Source organism: Sinohyriopsis cumingii, chromosome 18, assembly GCF_028554795.1.
Source record: "Sinohyriopsis cumingii isolate HCF-2022 chromosome 18, ASM2855479v2, whole genome shotgun sequence".
In the NCBI taxonomy this organism is placed as follows: domain Eukaryota; kingdom Metazoa; phylum Mollusca; class Bivalvia; order Unionida; family Unionidae; genus Sinohyriopsis; species Sinohyriopsis cumingii.
In genome coordinates, this window is record NC_142978.1 from 83,677,345 (window position 1) to 83,693,079 (window position 15,735).

The window sequence follows — 15,735 nt, forward strand, 5'->3', positions numbered from 1 at the left end:
AATTATTTCCTCCAGAGTTTTGGTGATGTAAGCATTGACTGTCACTGTGTAAATACTGCCTCACTGCAACATGCACTGACATTTGTAAAGATTTTTCCACAATTTTGTGAATATATTGTGATAATGCATATCCTTTCATCTATCATGCATGCAGGCATTCATCTGTAACTGTTGTTTTTTTGTGTGTATGTGTGATCAAAACTCCATTCAGACCAGTTGAGGGAGAGTGATCAAATATGGTGCACACGTTTTGTTTTTAACAAAGACGTTATTTTGAGAAGGAGCAAGATTGAAGGTAACATGGTCTGTTCCTTGTGACCAGGATTTAATCGACATGAACTGAAGGAGAGTGAATGTTAGATGATAGTAGATGATGATAAAGATTCCAGGAGGGTTAGGGTGGGCATGCGGTGCAGGGGTGTACAAATAAAAAATGGGGATATTTGTGATGTTTTCCTTCTCAAGTTATTTATTTATACTTGTTGTCTTTATACACATTTGCTTCTATAATGGCATCTGATTTATTTCAATACTGGAATATACATTAAAGTTTTACATTAGACTTGAGAAAATCAGGTCATGGCTGAACTGGTTTTCTTTTTTTCTCTCCTTATTGGCCACTTTGCTTGATTTCAAATTACAAAAGATACAGGTTTATCTAAAGAAAACTGAGTTTTTTTTATGTAAAAGGGTCAGATGTATAGAAGTTCTATTCAAAATATTTGCTTTAAATTTCCGTAGTGGATAGAGCATGTAAATTACTATGTTGACATGCCAGACCTGCCAACTCTTACAATTATGCCATTAGTCTTACGAAAACTGCCCTTAAAAACAGACTTTCATCATACAGCAAAAACTATGGGAAAAATTCTCATTGCCTAAAAATCTGGATAATTGGTTCATCCATGTTTTATTTGGATCCGGGTTTCATCTTAGAATTAGTGAAATCAGTCAGGGAACCAGACTAACTTTACAGCATCACTCCAGATGCTTTAAACTGCACCTATTTGTTCATGCAAAGCATCTGCATGATCAAACTCTTGATTATAGAATTTTTTAAAATGGTGTCCAGAAAACAATGCATGTTTAAGACGAAAGGGAAAATAAGGTTTTAGAAAAGCATTAATAAATTTTAATTACGTTTTCCAGCTTTACAATAGCAGTTATTGATATTTTGTTACACCTTACTGAAAACTGGTAAATCTTGCAGAAAAAAATCAATTGCCTTACTGAGACAGAATCATCGGGGTTGGCAGGTCTGACATGCATTATGTCACCATCTAAAGTGTTCAAGATGATAGTAAAAGTTGTGCAGAAGAAGACTACATTCTGAATTGTATAGTTGCTGTCAGAAAAGAGATGAAAAATTTGCTTTGCACAAAAATTATTTTGCTAACTTTTATATACATTATTGTATTTTCTGCGATTGATTAGTGCATTTAATTAAGGGTGTAAAAGATTTATATGTATGATTGTTTTCTTTGATAAAATGTTGGATTTCTTTCCATTTAGTTGTATTACCCATCTTTGTTCAAGATGAGATGTTGGACATTCACAAATACCATTTGTCTTGAAATATAAACTTCTTTGGTCCTAGTAATGACTAGTTTCCTCAGGTTCTGCTATATTTCTAAATGCAACAGAGAAAGAAGGAACAGAGAGAAAGATGAGAAAGAAGAGAGGTAAAGAAGATAATAAATTATGAATTCAGATATGTTACCTGAGTGACTGGAAGAATTAGTAATAAATGACTGAACAGTAATAATATTAATAATTATTATTATTATTATTATTATTATTATTATGTTACAGAATGGACACATGGTCAGGTTTGCATACAAGACATTCAGTGAAGCTGTAACTCTTGTGATTGTCACCTTGCTGAGGGATGTGCTGGAGCAGGCAAAAGGTGGGTCAGTGGCTACCTGATAGAATCTATACCCTGAAGACGTTGGTTCATTTCATTTCAGAAATGACACATAATTAATATTTTGATAGATTTGTGACATCATTGCTACTATGTTGTACTTAGAAATATATTGTTGTCCAGAAAGAGATAAGTATTTTTTTTAGTATAAATATCATAGTATTATTTTAGAATGTAATCTTTACTCCAGTAAAGCCATCCAGTCAATAGAAGTTTATTTAATCACTTGCCCATTGTATGATTTATATGACAGTCAGTAGGCAAACAATGTAATTTGCATTGGTTACACACAAAGAAACATCACTTTTCTATTTACCTAGTCTACCAGTGAAAGGAAGAAAAACGTTGGTGACTACATTCTTTTTATGCATAAAAATATTAACAATCTTGAGTTAGCTTGAGCATTACAGTAATAAATATAATGGATTCAAACCTATAAAACCACTACAGAATCATTCACACATGTAGAACCAACAGAAGAACAATTTGATTTCCTTTCCCTTTTTCTGCATATTCTCAAGGCTTTTCCATATACACAAAAAATATATTCAATTTTCATTAATTTTGACCAGTGTTTGTGTATTCTGACAACATAGTGTCTTGTTTGTATATCCACATAGATGTGCCCAGCAGATTCATGAAGGAGGTGGAAGTGTTTGTAAAATCTTTGTACATGGTTGGACAGCAGGAATTGGACAGGCGTCGACACTCCCAATACCACCAGCACAGCAGGGACTCCTACACTGCTGGGGACAAAAAATGGGATGTAAACCCATATGAGTTGATGGTATGCAGTAGTGCTGCATGTGTAGACCTGTTGTTTTGGGCAGTCAGAGAAGAGTCAGGTATAACTATCTTATCCTGTTTCAAAATAATACTTTCCAATCTCATCTTACTGCAGTTTTTGTATGGTTGAAAAGATCAGTTAATTTTCACAGCTTTCATGCAGTGCTACAAAATTCCTTCTATTGTTTTCATTATGAATTGTCAAATATAAAATTTGCTTTCCCTGCATAAAGTTTTAACTTGGTAGTGCTGCTGGATGAGGAACTTTTCCAGCCAAACCTAAGCCATTATCAATGTTTTGGGTGCATATTTTTCTTGTTTTTTGTTGACAGAATCTATGTGTATGCATATCTGAATATGTTGAACCCTGCAAAGCTATTTTTATTAAGCCTCAAAATGCAAATCTCAAGGTTTATGGAAAAAATAAAGGCTTTATTTGTTTTCTTTTTGCTGTATTGCATGGCATCAGATATAAACCTTTTACTGTCTTGCATGGCATCAGATATGAGCCTTTTACTCTATTTCATTTTGCCAAATATGAGCTTTTTACTCTTTTGCTTGACACCAGATATGAACCTTTTACTCTATTTCATGATACCAGATATGAACCTTTTACTCTATTTCATGATACCAGATATGAGCCTTTTACTCTATTTCGTGATACCAGATATGAGCCTTTTACTCGATTTACACAAGATATGAGCCTTTCACTCTATTTCATGATACCAGATATGAACCTTTTACTCTATTTCATGATACCAGATATAAACCTTTTACTCTATTTCATGATACCAGATATAAACCTTTTACTCTATTTCATGACACACGACTACTAGATATTATGGAGAAAGAGATGGAGTCATGGAGAGACACGTTATATCAGGATGTAAAAAGTAATAATAAATTTTGGCATTAAAAAGAAAACACTGCTGTTGCGATGTATGACTTCCTCATAGATTTTTATGATCTGTGGCAGCAGAAGATTATTAAAAGCGTCTTGCAAGAATATATGTCTTTGATCAGGATGAAAATCTGCCATTGAATCCAGAAAACCTTAAAATATGAGACTGAAAATATGCTTCAAGCTTTGTTATTGAATAGCTTTGTGGCTATTGGTAAAATAGCTTTGTGGCTATTGGTAAAATAGCTTTGTGGCTATTGGTAAAATAGCTTTGTGGCTATTGGTAAACAGGATGTTGCAATACATTGATACATTTTTTTAGCAGTGTGCAATATTTTGTCATGGCCATTGGGTCCAGATATTCATAATTTGATACAAGAGTAAAATTGTGTTTACACAGTTTATGAAGCACATATTCCAGATGTATTTACATTTACTGCAAATGTGAATCTCCAGAGCTGTCAAGTCATTCATATTAATAGGACACAAGTTAATATTCACATGTTACAGAGATCTGGGACTCATAAATTTAGTGTCTCCTAAAATTAGGACTTAGTGTCTCATAAAATTCCATGGGCATGATACTACACTGTCTGGAATCCTTTAATCATATTTGCTGAAATTTAAGCCAGACTTAAACTTGTCCATTTAGTTATCTTAAAGGTCACCGGCCATACTCCAACATTTTTCTTTTTACATCAAATTCGCATTATATAGTTATACTCCCACCAAAAGAATATAAAAATTATCAAGTGTAAAGAAGAAACAATAATTTAATTACTCTAAATAGAAGTATACATTGCTGTTACTTCCCCTTAGCTATAATTTCCCACCTATAGAGGACGCAAACCGGAAATGACATACATTTATCCCCACATGACAAAATACATGCTTCTTGTTGAAAAATAAAACACTATCAACTATGGATAGGGAACATATAGACGAAACTGTTGAAAACTAAATTACTGTTCAGCCTTATATTGATGTGCATGCATGACACACTAGATTGTGTTGCTTTAAAAACTGTTCTATTGTTTCAATTTATTATCAAATTTCCGTTAATAAAGGTAAAAAGGAATCAACGCTGGCTTCCGTGTCAGTCAACTTTGTAAAAGAAAAAAGAAATCGGCACACTGAAAAGAATCCAAAGGAACCAGAGTTGGCTTCCTTATGTTGGCCGATTTCATTTTAAAAAATCGACACACTTAAAAGAATCCAAAGTCAGTTTCCGGGGTTGGCATGCTTTGTAATAAAATAACCTTTGTATTTGATATCCTGTCAGTAAGTTTAAGCATGGAATTTATTGCTCGCTGCCAGTTGTGTTTATTCATCACCCAGGCTTCTGTTTGTTTGTCATATGTAATCATAATTGATGTCTGCAGGGCAAATAATATACACAGCAGTAACTTGCTTCAGTAATACTTTTGTAACCTATGCTAGCAAAAAGATTATCATTTGCACTCACAGTGAATGTATTTTTAAATAATGATTTTTATTTGCGAAATGCTGTCGTATAGTTAACCTGGATGCAATACAGTCTTGATTATTTTGCACCTTATAACTTATCATGCGTGAATGGCAGGTGCCTTCAAGCAATCGGGTGACATTCTCATCTCTTTAGCTATTTGTTATCTGACATAATAATAAAATAAAATAAAATAGAGACAAACAGTCATACATATAATTATATTGTTATAAAGGATATACAGTATATCAATGTAAATTATACAATTTTATATAGTGCATTAGCATTAAGTCCATTAGGATACAGAGTATCTAACTTATGAATCCAATAAGTTTCTTTTATAAGTCTATTCATGTCACCATGCACAATATCTATTGGCATGAACGAAAAATCAAGTAGAGAGTGATTATTGGTGTTAAAGTGTGTTGAAACATTAGAGGAAAACTGAGGATCTCTATAATTTTTTATATGAAACCGATGATTATTCATTCTCTTAGAAAATTGTGGTCGTGTTTGTCCAACATATTGCATGCTACATTTTTTACAGGTTATTAAATAAATCACATCAGTTGATATACAGTTAGTGTTATCACGTAGAGAAAATACCTCTTTTTTATTAGCACTACTGAAAGAAGTACTTTCTCTTATGTTTGCACATTGAGAGCACCGGTGTCTGTTACATTTAGATGACGAAAAGTGTATTTTTTTTATTTTCTGTCTGTTTAGTTCTGATTAAAAAATCTTGCAAATTCTTGGGTCTTCTATAAGCGAGATATGGTTTAATTTTGAAAAGTGATTTGATGCTAGTTTTTTTGGATAAATTTAGGAGACTATAATATTTATTAATTATACGACCTATATTAGGTAATGAAGGATCATATTGTATTTTGAAAGGAATTACATCTCTCTCTATTTTACATTCTGCTGTGTTTAAAGCCTCATGTTGAGTAAGATTGCGGGCTTTGTTCAGTGCAGAATCAATTATGTATTTTGGATAATTTCTATTTTGGAAATAAGTTCATAATTTAATAAAAGAATTTTGTAATTAACAATCATCTGAAATAATGCGTCTGTATCTTTTGGCCAGGCTATATGGTATACCGTTTTTACATGACATGGGATGACATGAAGAATATTCTACATATTGGTGGATATTAGTTTCCTTGATATGAATATTTGTAGAGATAGTGTTATCAATATTTTTTATTACATTTACATCTAAAAATGAAACGTGTACTTGATGCAGTCTAAGTAAATTTAATTGTCGGATGAAAATGATTCAGGCGGTCGATAAATTTTTTCAGTTCTTCATTTGGATGGTTCCAGATCATAAATATGTCATCTAAAAATCTGAACCAAACAGATGGATTAAACTTTTCGTTTTGAAGAAAATCTTTTTCTAATTTACCCATGAAAAGGGAAGCATATGAAGGAGCATGCAATATGTTGGACAAACACTACAACAAGTTTCTAAGAGAATGAATAATCATCGGTTTCATATAAAAAATTATAGAGATCCTCAGTTTTCCTCTAATGTTTCAACACACTTTAACACCAATAATCACTCTCTACTTGATTTTTCGTTCATGCCAATATATATTGTGCATGGTGACATGAATAGACTCATAAAAGAAACTTATTGGATTCATAAGTTAGATACTCTGTATCCTAATGGACTTAATGCTAATGCACTATATAAAATTGTGTAATTTAAATTTATATATTGTATATCCTTTATAACAATATAATTATATGTATGACTGTTTGTCTCTAGTTTATTTTATTATTTTGTCATCATAAAAGAAACTTATTGGATTCATAATTTAGATACTCTGTATCCTAATGGACTTAATGCTAATGCACTATATAAAATTGTATAATTTAAATTGATATATTGTATATCCTTTATAACAATATAATTATATGTATGACTGTTTGTCTCTATTTTATTTTATTATTTTACTAATTCAAGTTTCCTTAGAGACTCATGTATCTTTTAGATCCTGTCATATATAATTGTTATGATGATGCATATCATTTATGACGTTACATAATGACGTAATTGTTGTTTTAAAATAAAAGACATCATCCGTTACTTTCAAAACATTTTATGCCTGAAGAAGCATAAATTAAATGCGTAACTAGTTGCACAGAATTTTCGGCGTTTGTGTTGTTTTTTATCACAATACTTATCTGACATAAGTGATATACATTACAGTAAGGATGCATATGCCAGCTGGCATCCGCTACATATACGGAGTTCATGGATATATTTTCTTCTTTAATAAATTTTGCATGATGAAAAAAGAAGGAGTAAATGATGACAATGCAAGGTTAGTTTCTTTCATTTTTTTTCAAATAAGTGTTTTGTTTATCTATTTTATTGTAAAGTGTAGTGGGGTTGGCACAAATTCAACACAAAATTATTTTGTCTCTTATTTGTATGGAATAATGGAGCAAATATGATTGACATGTGTTTTATGTTTTCTAATTTCATGGTGTTTGTTTTTGTTACCATATCATTATATATGTTTTTTATCTTATAGGTGTTGTCTAATGTTGTAAAGTGCTTTGAGCTTCTAAAGATTAGGCGCTATACAAAGTCCTCATTATTATTATTATTATTATATATATATATATATATATATATATATATATATATATATATATATTTATAGAGAGAGAGACAGAGACAGAGAATTATAAATATACACAAGACAGAACGGAAAGTGCTGTCCCTGATTCTATAGGAGAATGCTTGCTAATAGTAGGCAGAATTAATATTTAATATAAATAATACTATCATAAAGGTGAGATAATTTTTAATTTGTACTCTACGGAGATTCGAACCCAGGTCCTCTGGTAAATGGCCCCCATCACCTTGCTAGCACACACCAGCTCATATTCTATCATGAATAAGAAGACATCACCAAAAATGATGCTACTTAACTGGTGTTACATGCACTTGTGCATAGCAGACACACTTCCATGATGACCTAGTAATTTTTTCTCATCTATCTACACAGTCATTTTGGATTCCTATCAAAGAAATCAAGGTATATAGGATTAATTATAGAGAATTATAAATATACACAAGACAGAACAGAATGTGCTATCTCAGAGGCAGAATTACTATTTAATATAAATAATACTATTATACAGGTTAGAGAATTTTTAATTTGTATTCTGTGGAGACTTGAATCCAGTTCCATCTTACTTGTACACACCAGCCCATATTCCATCAGGATTAAGCACACATCACCAAAAAATGATGCTGCTTAACTGGTGTTACATGCACTCACATGACGACCTAGTAATATATATATATATATATATATATAATTTACATATTATTTACTTGTTGTTTGAAGAAAAAGAACTTGTTAAAACTATTGTTAGGTTGTGCCGAATTGTCTTTTGAGTTGGGCCGAATTGTCTTTCAAGTTGGGATGAATTGTCTCAATTTTGCCCCAAGTCAGGCTGAATTGTCTTTGGGCCATATTGACTATAATCTGGCATAAATGGTACAGTTTTCCCATCCCTCACCCTATTTGATCCCACAGCTTCAATCCATGTTTCTTCTGATAAACGGGGTCTTTTGGAAAAAGAAAGAACCCTTTTTTCCCATCATCACTCTTTTGGTTACATCCAGATGCAACACAGTGCACCATATTTGCTGTACAAAAGCACGATCATAAGATATATCACAGAGACATTTACATGGGGAAATTAAACACTTGAATGGCTAGGTTTGATAGAAGGGATAAATGTGTGTCATATCTGTTTTTGGCACGTGAAAACTACCGATTGTTTACGGCGATTGCTTAATTATTTTTCATTTTAAAAAGCAGATTTTTAAGCCTAATTAAACACTTTTATGGTGTGCATACATAACAAGTGCATTTTTGATGACTATAATAATATCACATGTTTGTACAATATGTGTGGCCATTGACTTTTAAGTCTTGACTTAACTCTGGGTCATTCATTATGAAGTTAGGACCAGGACCATAAAATGCAAGACATTAGTGAATACAAATTATAGTTTCTGAGATAACACTCATGAAAATTCATGATTGTGTAAAAGTAGACTTTAAGCTTGAAAGAATATTTGTTACTACACTTAGTGGCAGATATTGTGTTACCCTCAATCTGTCCATCCATCTGTCCATTGCACATACCTTCCTAAACTGCACTGTAACAATTTTTTTGTTATGTTGAGTTTTGGGTAACCATCTGCAAGAGTGGTACTCATCCTTGGCTGCCGCTGCTGGAGTCCTGTGAAGAGGTCAAATGTCAGATATACACAAATTTCAATTTCATTGACATTTTCAGATATTTTATGACAGCACTGCGTATGAAATCATAACAGGAAGGCATGATATATCTGGTGGATTTCCTGGTAGGAAGTCAGTATCACTGTCTTAGAGGGGGTGAGTACCAGGAGAAATGATTGAATAGGTAATAAAAGGTATAGTGATTTGTGATAGTGAACCATTGCATTTGCTCTAGTTTTTATTGTTGCATTACAGAAGCTGAGAATCTGTGCCTGAAACTCACAGAAAAAATTAGCATGAACACAGAGAAGAAACTGCTGCTTTCCCACACACCACTGTTGATAGTGGCTTTGGAGGTATATCAAAACATGACTCTGTTTATATTTGCTGCATTACAATAGTTCATTTCATACACTGAAGAGAACAGACGGATGAATCGCATCGGGTCATAATGAATTTTCCTCGGAATTCAAGTAATTGACCAGAATAAGTTCCAGTCATCATTGCATGAAATTAAAGTCCATTTAATTACAATACATGATACCTATTAACTGGTGAACTATAATTTCCATATGAACTTACAGATTGGAGACAGATCTAGAACACAGCTCCAAATAGTTATTCCCACTATTTCAAGAATATTTGTATCGCTACAGTGACTTTCATGAATTATTTATTGTAAGTTTGTTTTAGTTTGGAAAATATCTGTAATCATTAAAATTAATAGATCAAGCTTCACTGATCATTTTTCACTGCTTGTAATCATTTTCTGTAAATAGTTCTGCCTCATTTCTTGTTAAATAAAACAAGTGCATGTACATTCCTATCTAAATGTTATTACAGTCGTTAGGGAAGTTGGCAGTAAAGTTCCCAAACCTGGCTTCCAGCATGGTGAGTTCCTTAAGAGACTTCTTGGTTAGCCCATCCCCCATTCTCAGCAAGCTGAACAAGTATGCCACTAGTGAGGGAAATATTCAAATTACTGTAACTGATGAGAGTAGCAGAGATAGTGAGAAGAAACCAAAACAATCGGACAAACTTATGAGAGCACTGGAAAATCTTCGAGACTGTGCGATCATGAACATCTGTAGGTGAGTGTAAACATCTGTAGGTACAATGGCTACGGTGGAACTACATTGTTTTAATTAGGTGGGTCTTTAACCAGAGTAGTTGTTTTAACATCCAAAAATGTGATATACATATATATATATATATATATATAGATATATATATATATATATATATATATATATATATATATATATATATATATATATATATATATATATATATATATATATATATTCACAGTAAAGTGATCTAGATTGTTAAATTCCAATTGTCATTATCTGAAAATCTTGATCATTACGAGAAATTGCTTTACATTTCAACCTTTCCAATATGAACATCATCTTAAGTCATAAGATAAGATAAGAATTCTTTATTTCTGACTACATAGTCCATACATCTAAATTAAAATATAGATATAAAGTAAAATCATTGTAAACATAAAAGAACATATATATCATACATAAAAGTATAAAGACACCTCTACAACAATTATCTGTGCCATACATCGTTAAGAATGAAATTAAGTGGCACATTTAAAGAGTAATTTTTACCATCTACTAATAATATGATTTAAATGAATGTCATAGTTCCAAAGAGATATCAATATACAGTTCTTCCTATTAGATATTCTTGTCATCATTGAGAATACATTACTTTCTTATTACTTCATCAAAACTGAATACATTATAATTTACAAACATGTGGAGGCACTGTTCCATCTAGGAAGGCCTAATAGAAAATGAAGACTAATATTATAACCAATAACTAGTTTTCTTTTCATGGATTCCCTAAAGTTTGTCCACGGAGGAGCACAATACATAGTGCATCAATCAGATTTGAATAATCAATTTCAATGAACAGTTGTTAAATTTACATAGAAACATGTTTGTTCGAGTACACAAAAATCGATAATATCTCATCATATCTTCATTATCTGACTGATAGGATTTCAAAATATGACCCAAATATGTATAACTGTTGGCATACATAAGAGCATTGCTATTAAGATGTACAGGGAGACTTATCAATGACATATCATTAGCAAAACTAAAATTGTTAAGAAACAAGACATTTGGTGGCAGCCGTAACCCCATGCAACACTGACCCAGCTTACGATTTAACTTGTCTATATATATATTAAATAACAAAGGGGAAAGAATACCCCCTGCCTCATCCCAATGGTTACATGGAAAGAGCTGGATATTACACTTCCCCATCGCACATAATACAACTGTTTGCCATACCAGTTAACTATAATATGACCTTTGTAGACAGGTATTTTAATATCAATCAACTTTTTAAAGAGTGTCCAATGAGTGACCATATGAAATGCCTCACTAGCATCTAAAAAGCATGCATACACTGGGCTGCCATGTTCTACATTATAGCTGACAGTTTCCTTAAAGGCATATAGGCATAAATCTGTTGAATGCTGCTTTTTAAAACCAAACTGATTATTGGAGATTGTGACTTCACATCTTTGCAGTATGATGCATTCAAATATTTTTGAAATAATAGTCGTAAGAACTAAAGGTCTGTAGTTAATTTTGTCTGCCAGGTGACCAAGTTTGCATTTTAGTAGTGGTATAATTGTGACTTTTGTGAAATCATCTGGTACAAAGTTATGCACAAGCATACAATTAAATAAAATCATCAATAGCACATGAAATCTAGTATCCGAAAATTTACCGCCTTTTTGTCTTGTAATTGCACTTTGGATCTCAGGTAATATGATTACCCCAATACGAGTAGAAGCGGTATTCAATGCTGAAAGTACATGCTTCTTATTCAATTCATTTGTAACGCTATTGAGTAAGTCTTCAAAATGATTTTTCCACATGTTGCATATATTATTCTGACCATGGTTTCCATCAATTCATATTAATAGTTTATTGGAAGTTGTAATAGTATTTTGTTTAACTTGCTTCCAGAATTCACATTGGTCTGCATTTTCAAAGTTTTGTGCTAGCGAGTCTGCTGTATGTTTGACTTCTTCCTTTTTACATAATCTAAGAGCATACTTAAATTGTGCTCTTGTTTGGCGCATTTGGTTACTGAGATGGCCATGACAAGGTTTATCATTATCACGTCACATAAGGTAAGCATGTCGTGCAAAGTCGTGTAGTTCTTTGACACAGTCATACCAGCCTGCTATAACCTGGTGACCACGTTTGGATTTACTAATCAAGCTATTACCAGCGTTCGACAAACCTTTTCTATATCATTGTATAATCCATTTATCTGTTTCATATGCACCTGATTAGTGCAGCCATGGTCATTACAGGTCACAGCACAATGTCGGATCTCAGTCTTGTTTAATAAGAATGCAGATGTCTGAGTATAATTCAGTGTTTTGTCAGAAGTAAGGGCTGACCAATTGATGTTGTATTTCAAGTTTATGAGTTTATTGGGGCATTAATCAAATCTATGAAGTAGATCAGTCTTGATAGTCGTTAAAGTAGGACGATGGTCGGACCTTGTTCTCATATCACTTATAGCAGACTGAACAGACTGTAGAGACACAATGATCCAACCAAGACACTGTCTTGTGTGAATCACTGATGTAAGTAAAATTTGTTGTGTGGTCTACTATTAGTTTTAAGTCCGATATGATATAACCATATTCGTCACAAAATAGGTGAAGTTAATCTCCAAAGGGAGTGGATTTGAGCATATTAGCATTCCAATCTCCTACTACATAAGCATTTAGAGTATTAGCATTTTCTACAATAGATACAATTTTGCCCAAATAATCTACAAATTCCCCAAAATTTTCTGCAAGATCACAAGGTAAATAAATATTGACAAAAAGCAAGGAGGAATCTCTCCCATATGGATAGTAATACCTATTAATTTACGATCATCGAGGTGTTGTACTTCTATAATACTTGCGAGCGATCTACGGTATAGTACCCCGACACCTCTGTAAGGTCTACCTGTATGAATATCATTAGAAGAGTCAATTGGCAATTCCCCTGATCCATAGAACTCATCATGTACAGATGAGAGACCTTCTAACTCACTGTCGGGAAGCCACAGTTCTTGTAAGAAACATCAGAAATATTACATATAGTTCTTATATTTTATATATTTCTTGTTAATGAATGACAGTTCTGAAAAGAAATGTATAAAGTATACATTATGTATATTTGAGTCCAATTTTTGGATATGATAGTTCAATTCCGACTTTGTTAGTGATCTCTAACGCGTTTCTTGGCAATGCATCAATGTTCATCATCGCATTGTGCATAGGGTTATCACATGTGATTTTGAAGCTGGCATAGGTATTGCATTTTGTTTGTTGCTTTTCCACCTGGGTGGGCTTAACTCCAGAGTAATGCTCAATATGCGAGGAAATATCAGATTCCTGCATTTGGGGGGCAAGTTTTGTCACGAATATGCATCGCTGTTGCATTGGACGCACTGTACGCAAATTTGAGGATGCTGTCTTTCCTATGATAACACTTCCACACCTTCGTGGAAACTTGTGTGTGGATTGGACATTTGTAAACTTAATAAGCATTGTTATGCAGATTTGTGCACAATGTTTTATGTGGAAATGCTGCCAAACAGGTCATTGTTCCGCAGAGTACATGCAACTTTAGCAAAAGTTTTGTCATTTTCCAAATCCTCGTCTTAGACGCTGGTGTCTTCTAAACATGCGACCATTTTTAATGCAGTTCTGCTGTGGTTTAAATCACTGTGATCTGATTTATTATCATGGATTTCTGCTGTTGTATTCCATAAAGTAGAGCAGGTCTTGTTTGCACTAATCTGAGTCTCGTTGCTGTTTGAGTCTGTGCATTGCATATCTTCGTGTGTACTACTAGTAATGGTTCTTCTTATTAAATGACTGGATTCAGGGATATTCCTCATTGACCTACATGGTTGACTTAACAGCTCATGATTTATTGTACTGTAGCCTTGGTTTGCAGATGAATTCTCAGTGAGTACAATGTCAGGCTGAACTGTGTTCGAATTGTCAACATGGGGTGGCAATGTACTTTTGACTGTCGAACATGGCTGGGTTTGTTCACGTAAATGTTGCATTGCACATAACATCTACACCTGGACTAACTTAAATATGTCCACTGAATGTTTCACATTTTCCATGTCCTTCAATAAAATTGACATGTCCACATAATTGTAAAATACAGGTGGCAACTTTGATTGATCCAATTCACAAAACTTGGTATGTCATTTGGGTCTGTGGACAGAAATAGATTCAAAATATCTTTCATATTATTTATAGATTTATCCATACCCTTCCTCTTTGTCATTCTTTTGTCTGTTTGTACCACTGAGAAGAGTCCGTTTTGGTGCCTCAATGCCACTGTCACAATATGTGTCCACACACAGCTTCACAATATAATCATATGGCAATGTGTTTGTTTTGTTTTGTACAAAACAAAGCAGTTCACTCACCATTATTGATGGGTTATCAACGGACCACTGTTGTTGGTAATCTGCCACCATATTTACTGGGCTTCTCGTTACCCTAGGAAATCTTTTCAGCTCACATTTCTTACAAAGGAATAAATCTCACTGTCACAAAGGACCAGTAGAGGTTCCACAATCTTCACACTGCATCATGTCTAAGTTAAAATTTCGATGGATAGGCTAAGATAACAACTAAAAATATTTCAAACATTATCACAGCTATTCGACAACAGTGTTATAGCGCTGCCATCTTGCATTTTTTTGACAGCTGATATGCACTTGAAAATCAATTTTATGAATGAAGCATGTGTAACAACAGTCACTCATTTTCACTTTGAAGCATGCGTAACAACAGTCACTCATTTTCACTTTGAAGCATGCGTAACAACAGTCACTCATTTTCACTTTGAAGCATGCGTAACAACAGTCACTCATTTTCACTTTGATTACTGTTAATACAAGTTCTTTGATGGGTGGGGTCAGCAGACCCCTACTATGTGATTAACTGTTGTGCAGTTGTCAAAGTTTGCATCATGGAAGATTTCACCAGCTGAATAGTTAACAGACCTGGCTGATAGTGTTTCTGGCATGATATTGTGAAAGGCTTCATTGGGGACTTGGCATGGGAATGACAGTGTTAATATTACAGCTATTTTTTGCGGGGTTGGACAAATTGTTGGAATTGATGATACAGGTTTATTAAAGAGAATAATACTAATTTCTCTTTTTAAGTCAAGTGAGGCTATTGCATAGTTATTTACATTTGTTCAGTTGTATCCAAAAAACCATGAGGAAAATGCAGGATAGTACAGGATCAGAAAACAACAGTACCATTTACCTACTTTTGGGATTTGAAAGTGGAAGCATG

At 33.2% G+C, this 15,735-nt stretch overlaps 1 protein-coding gene across 2 annotated transcripts in view; it reads left to right on the top strand.

The window, feature by feature from the left end:
• The window catches only part of LOC149777183 (phosphatidylinositol 4-kinase alpha-like), a 209,270-nt gene that overhangs the window by 21,504 nt on the left and 172,031 nt on the right, over window positions 1–15,735 (top strand). For both annotated transcript variants that reach the window (XM_089941887.1, XM_089941888.1), the window contains exons 8-11: window positions 1,813–1,909; window positions 2,548–2,772; window positions 9,612–9,712; window positions 10,200–10,447. In XM_089941887.1, the coding sequence (XP_089798013.1) occupies window positions 1,813–1,909; window positions 2,548–2,772; window positions 9,612–9,712; window positions 10,200–10,447 (671 nt within the window). The remainder of the gene's footprint in view (window positions 1–1,812; window positions 1,910–2,547; window positions 2,773–9,611; window positions 9,713–10,199; window positions 10,448–15,735) is intronic.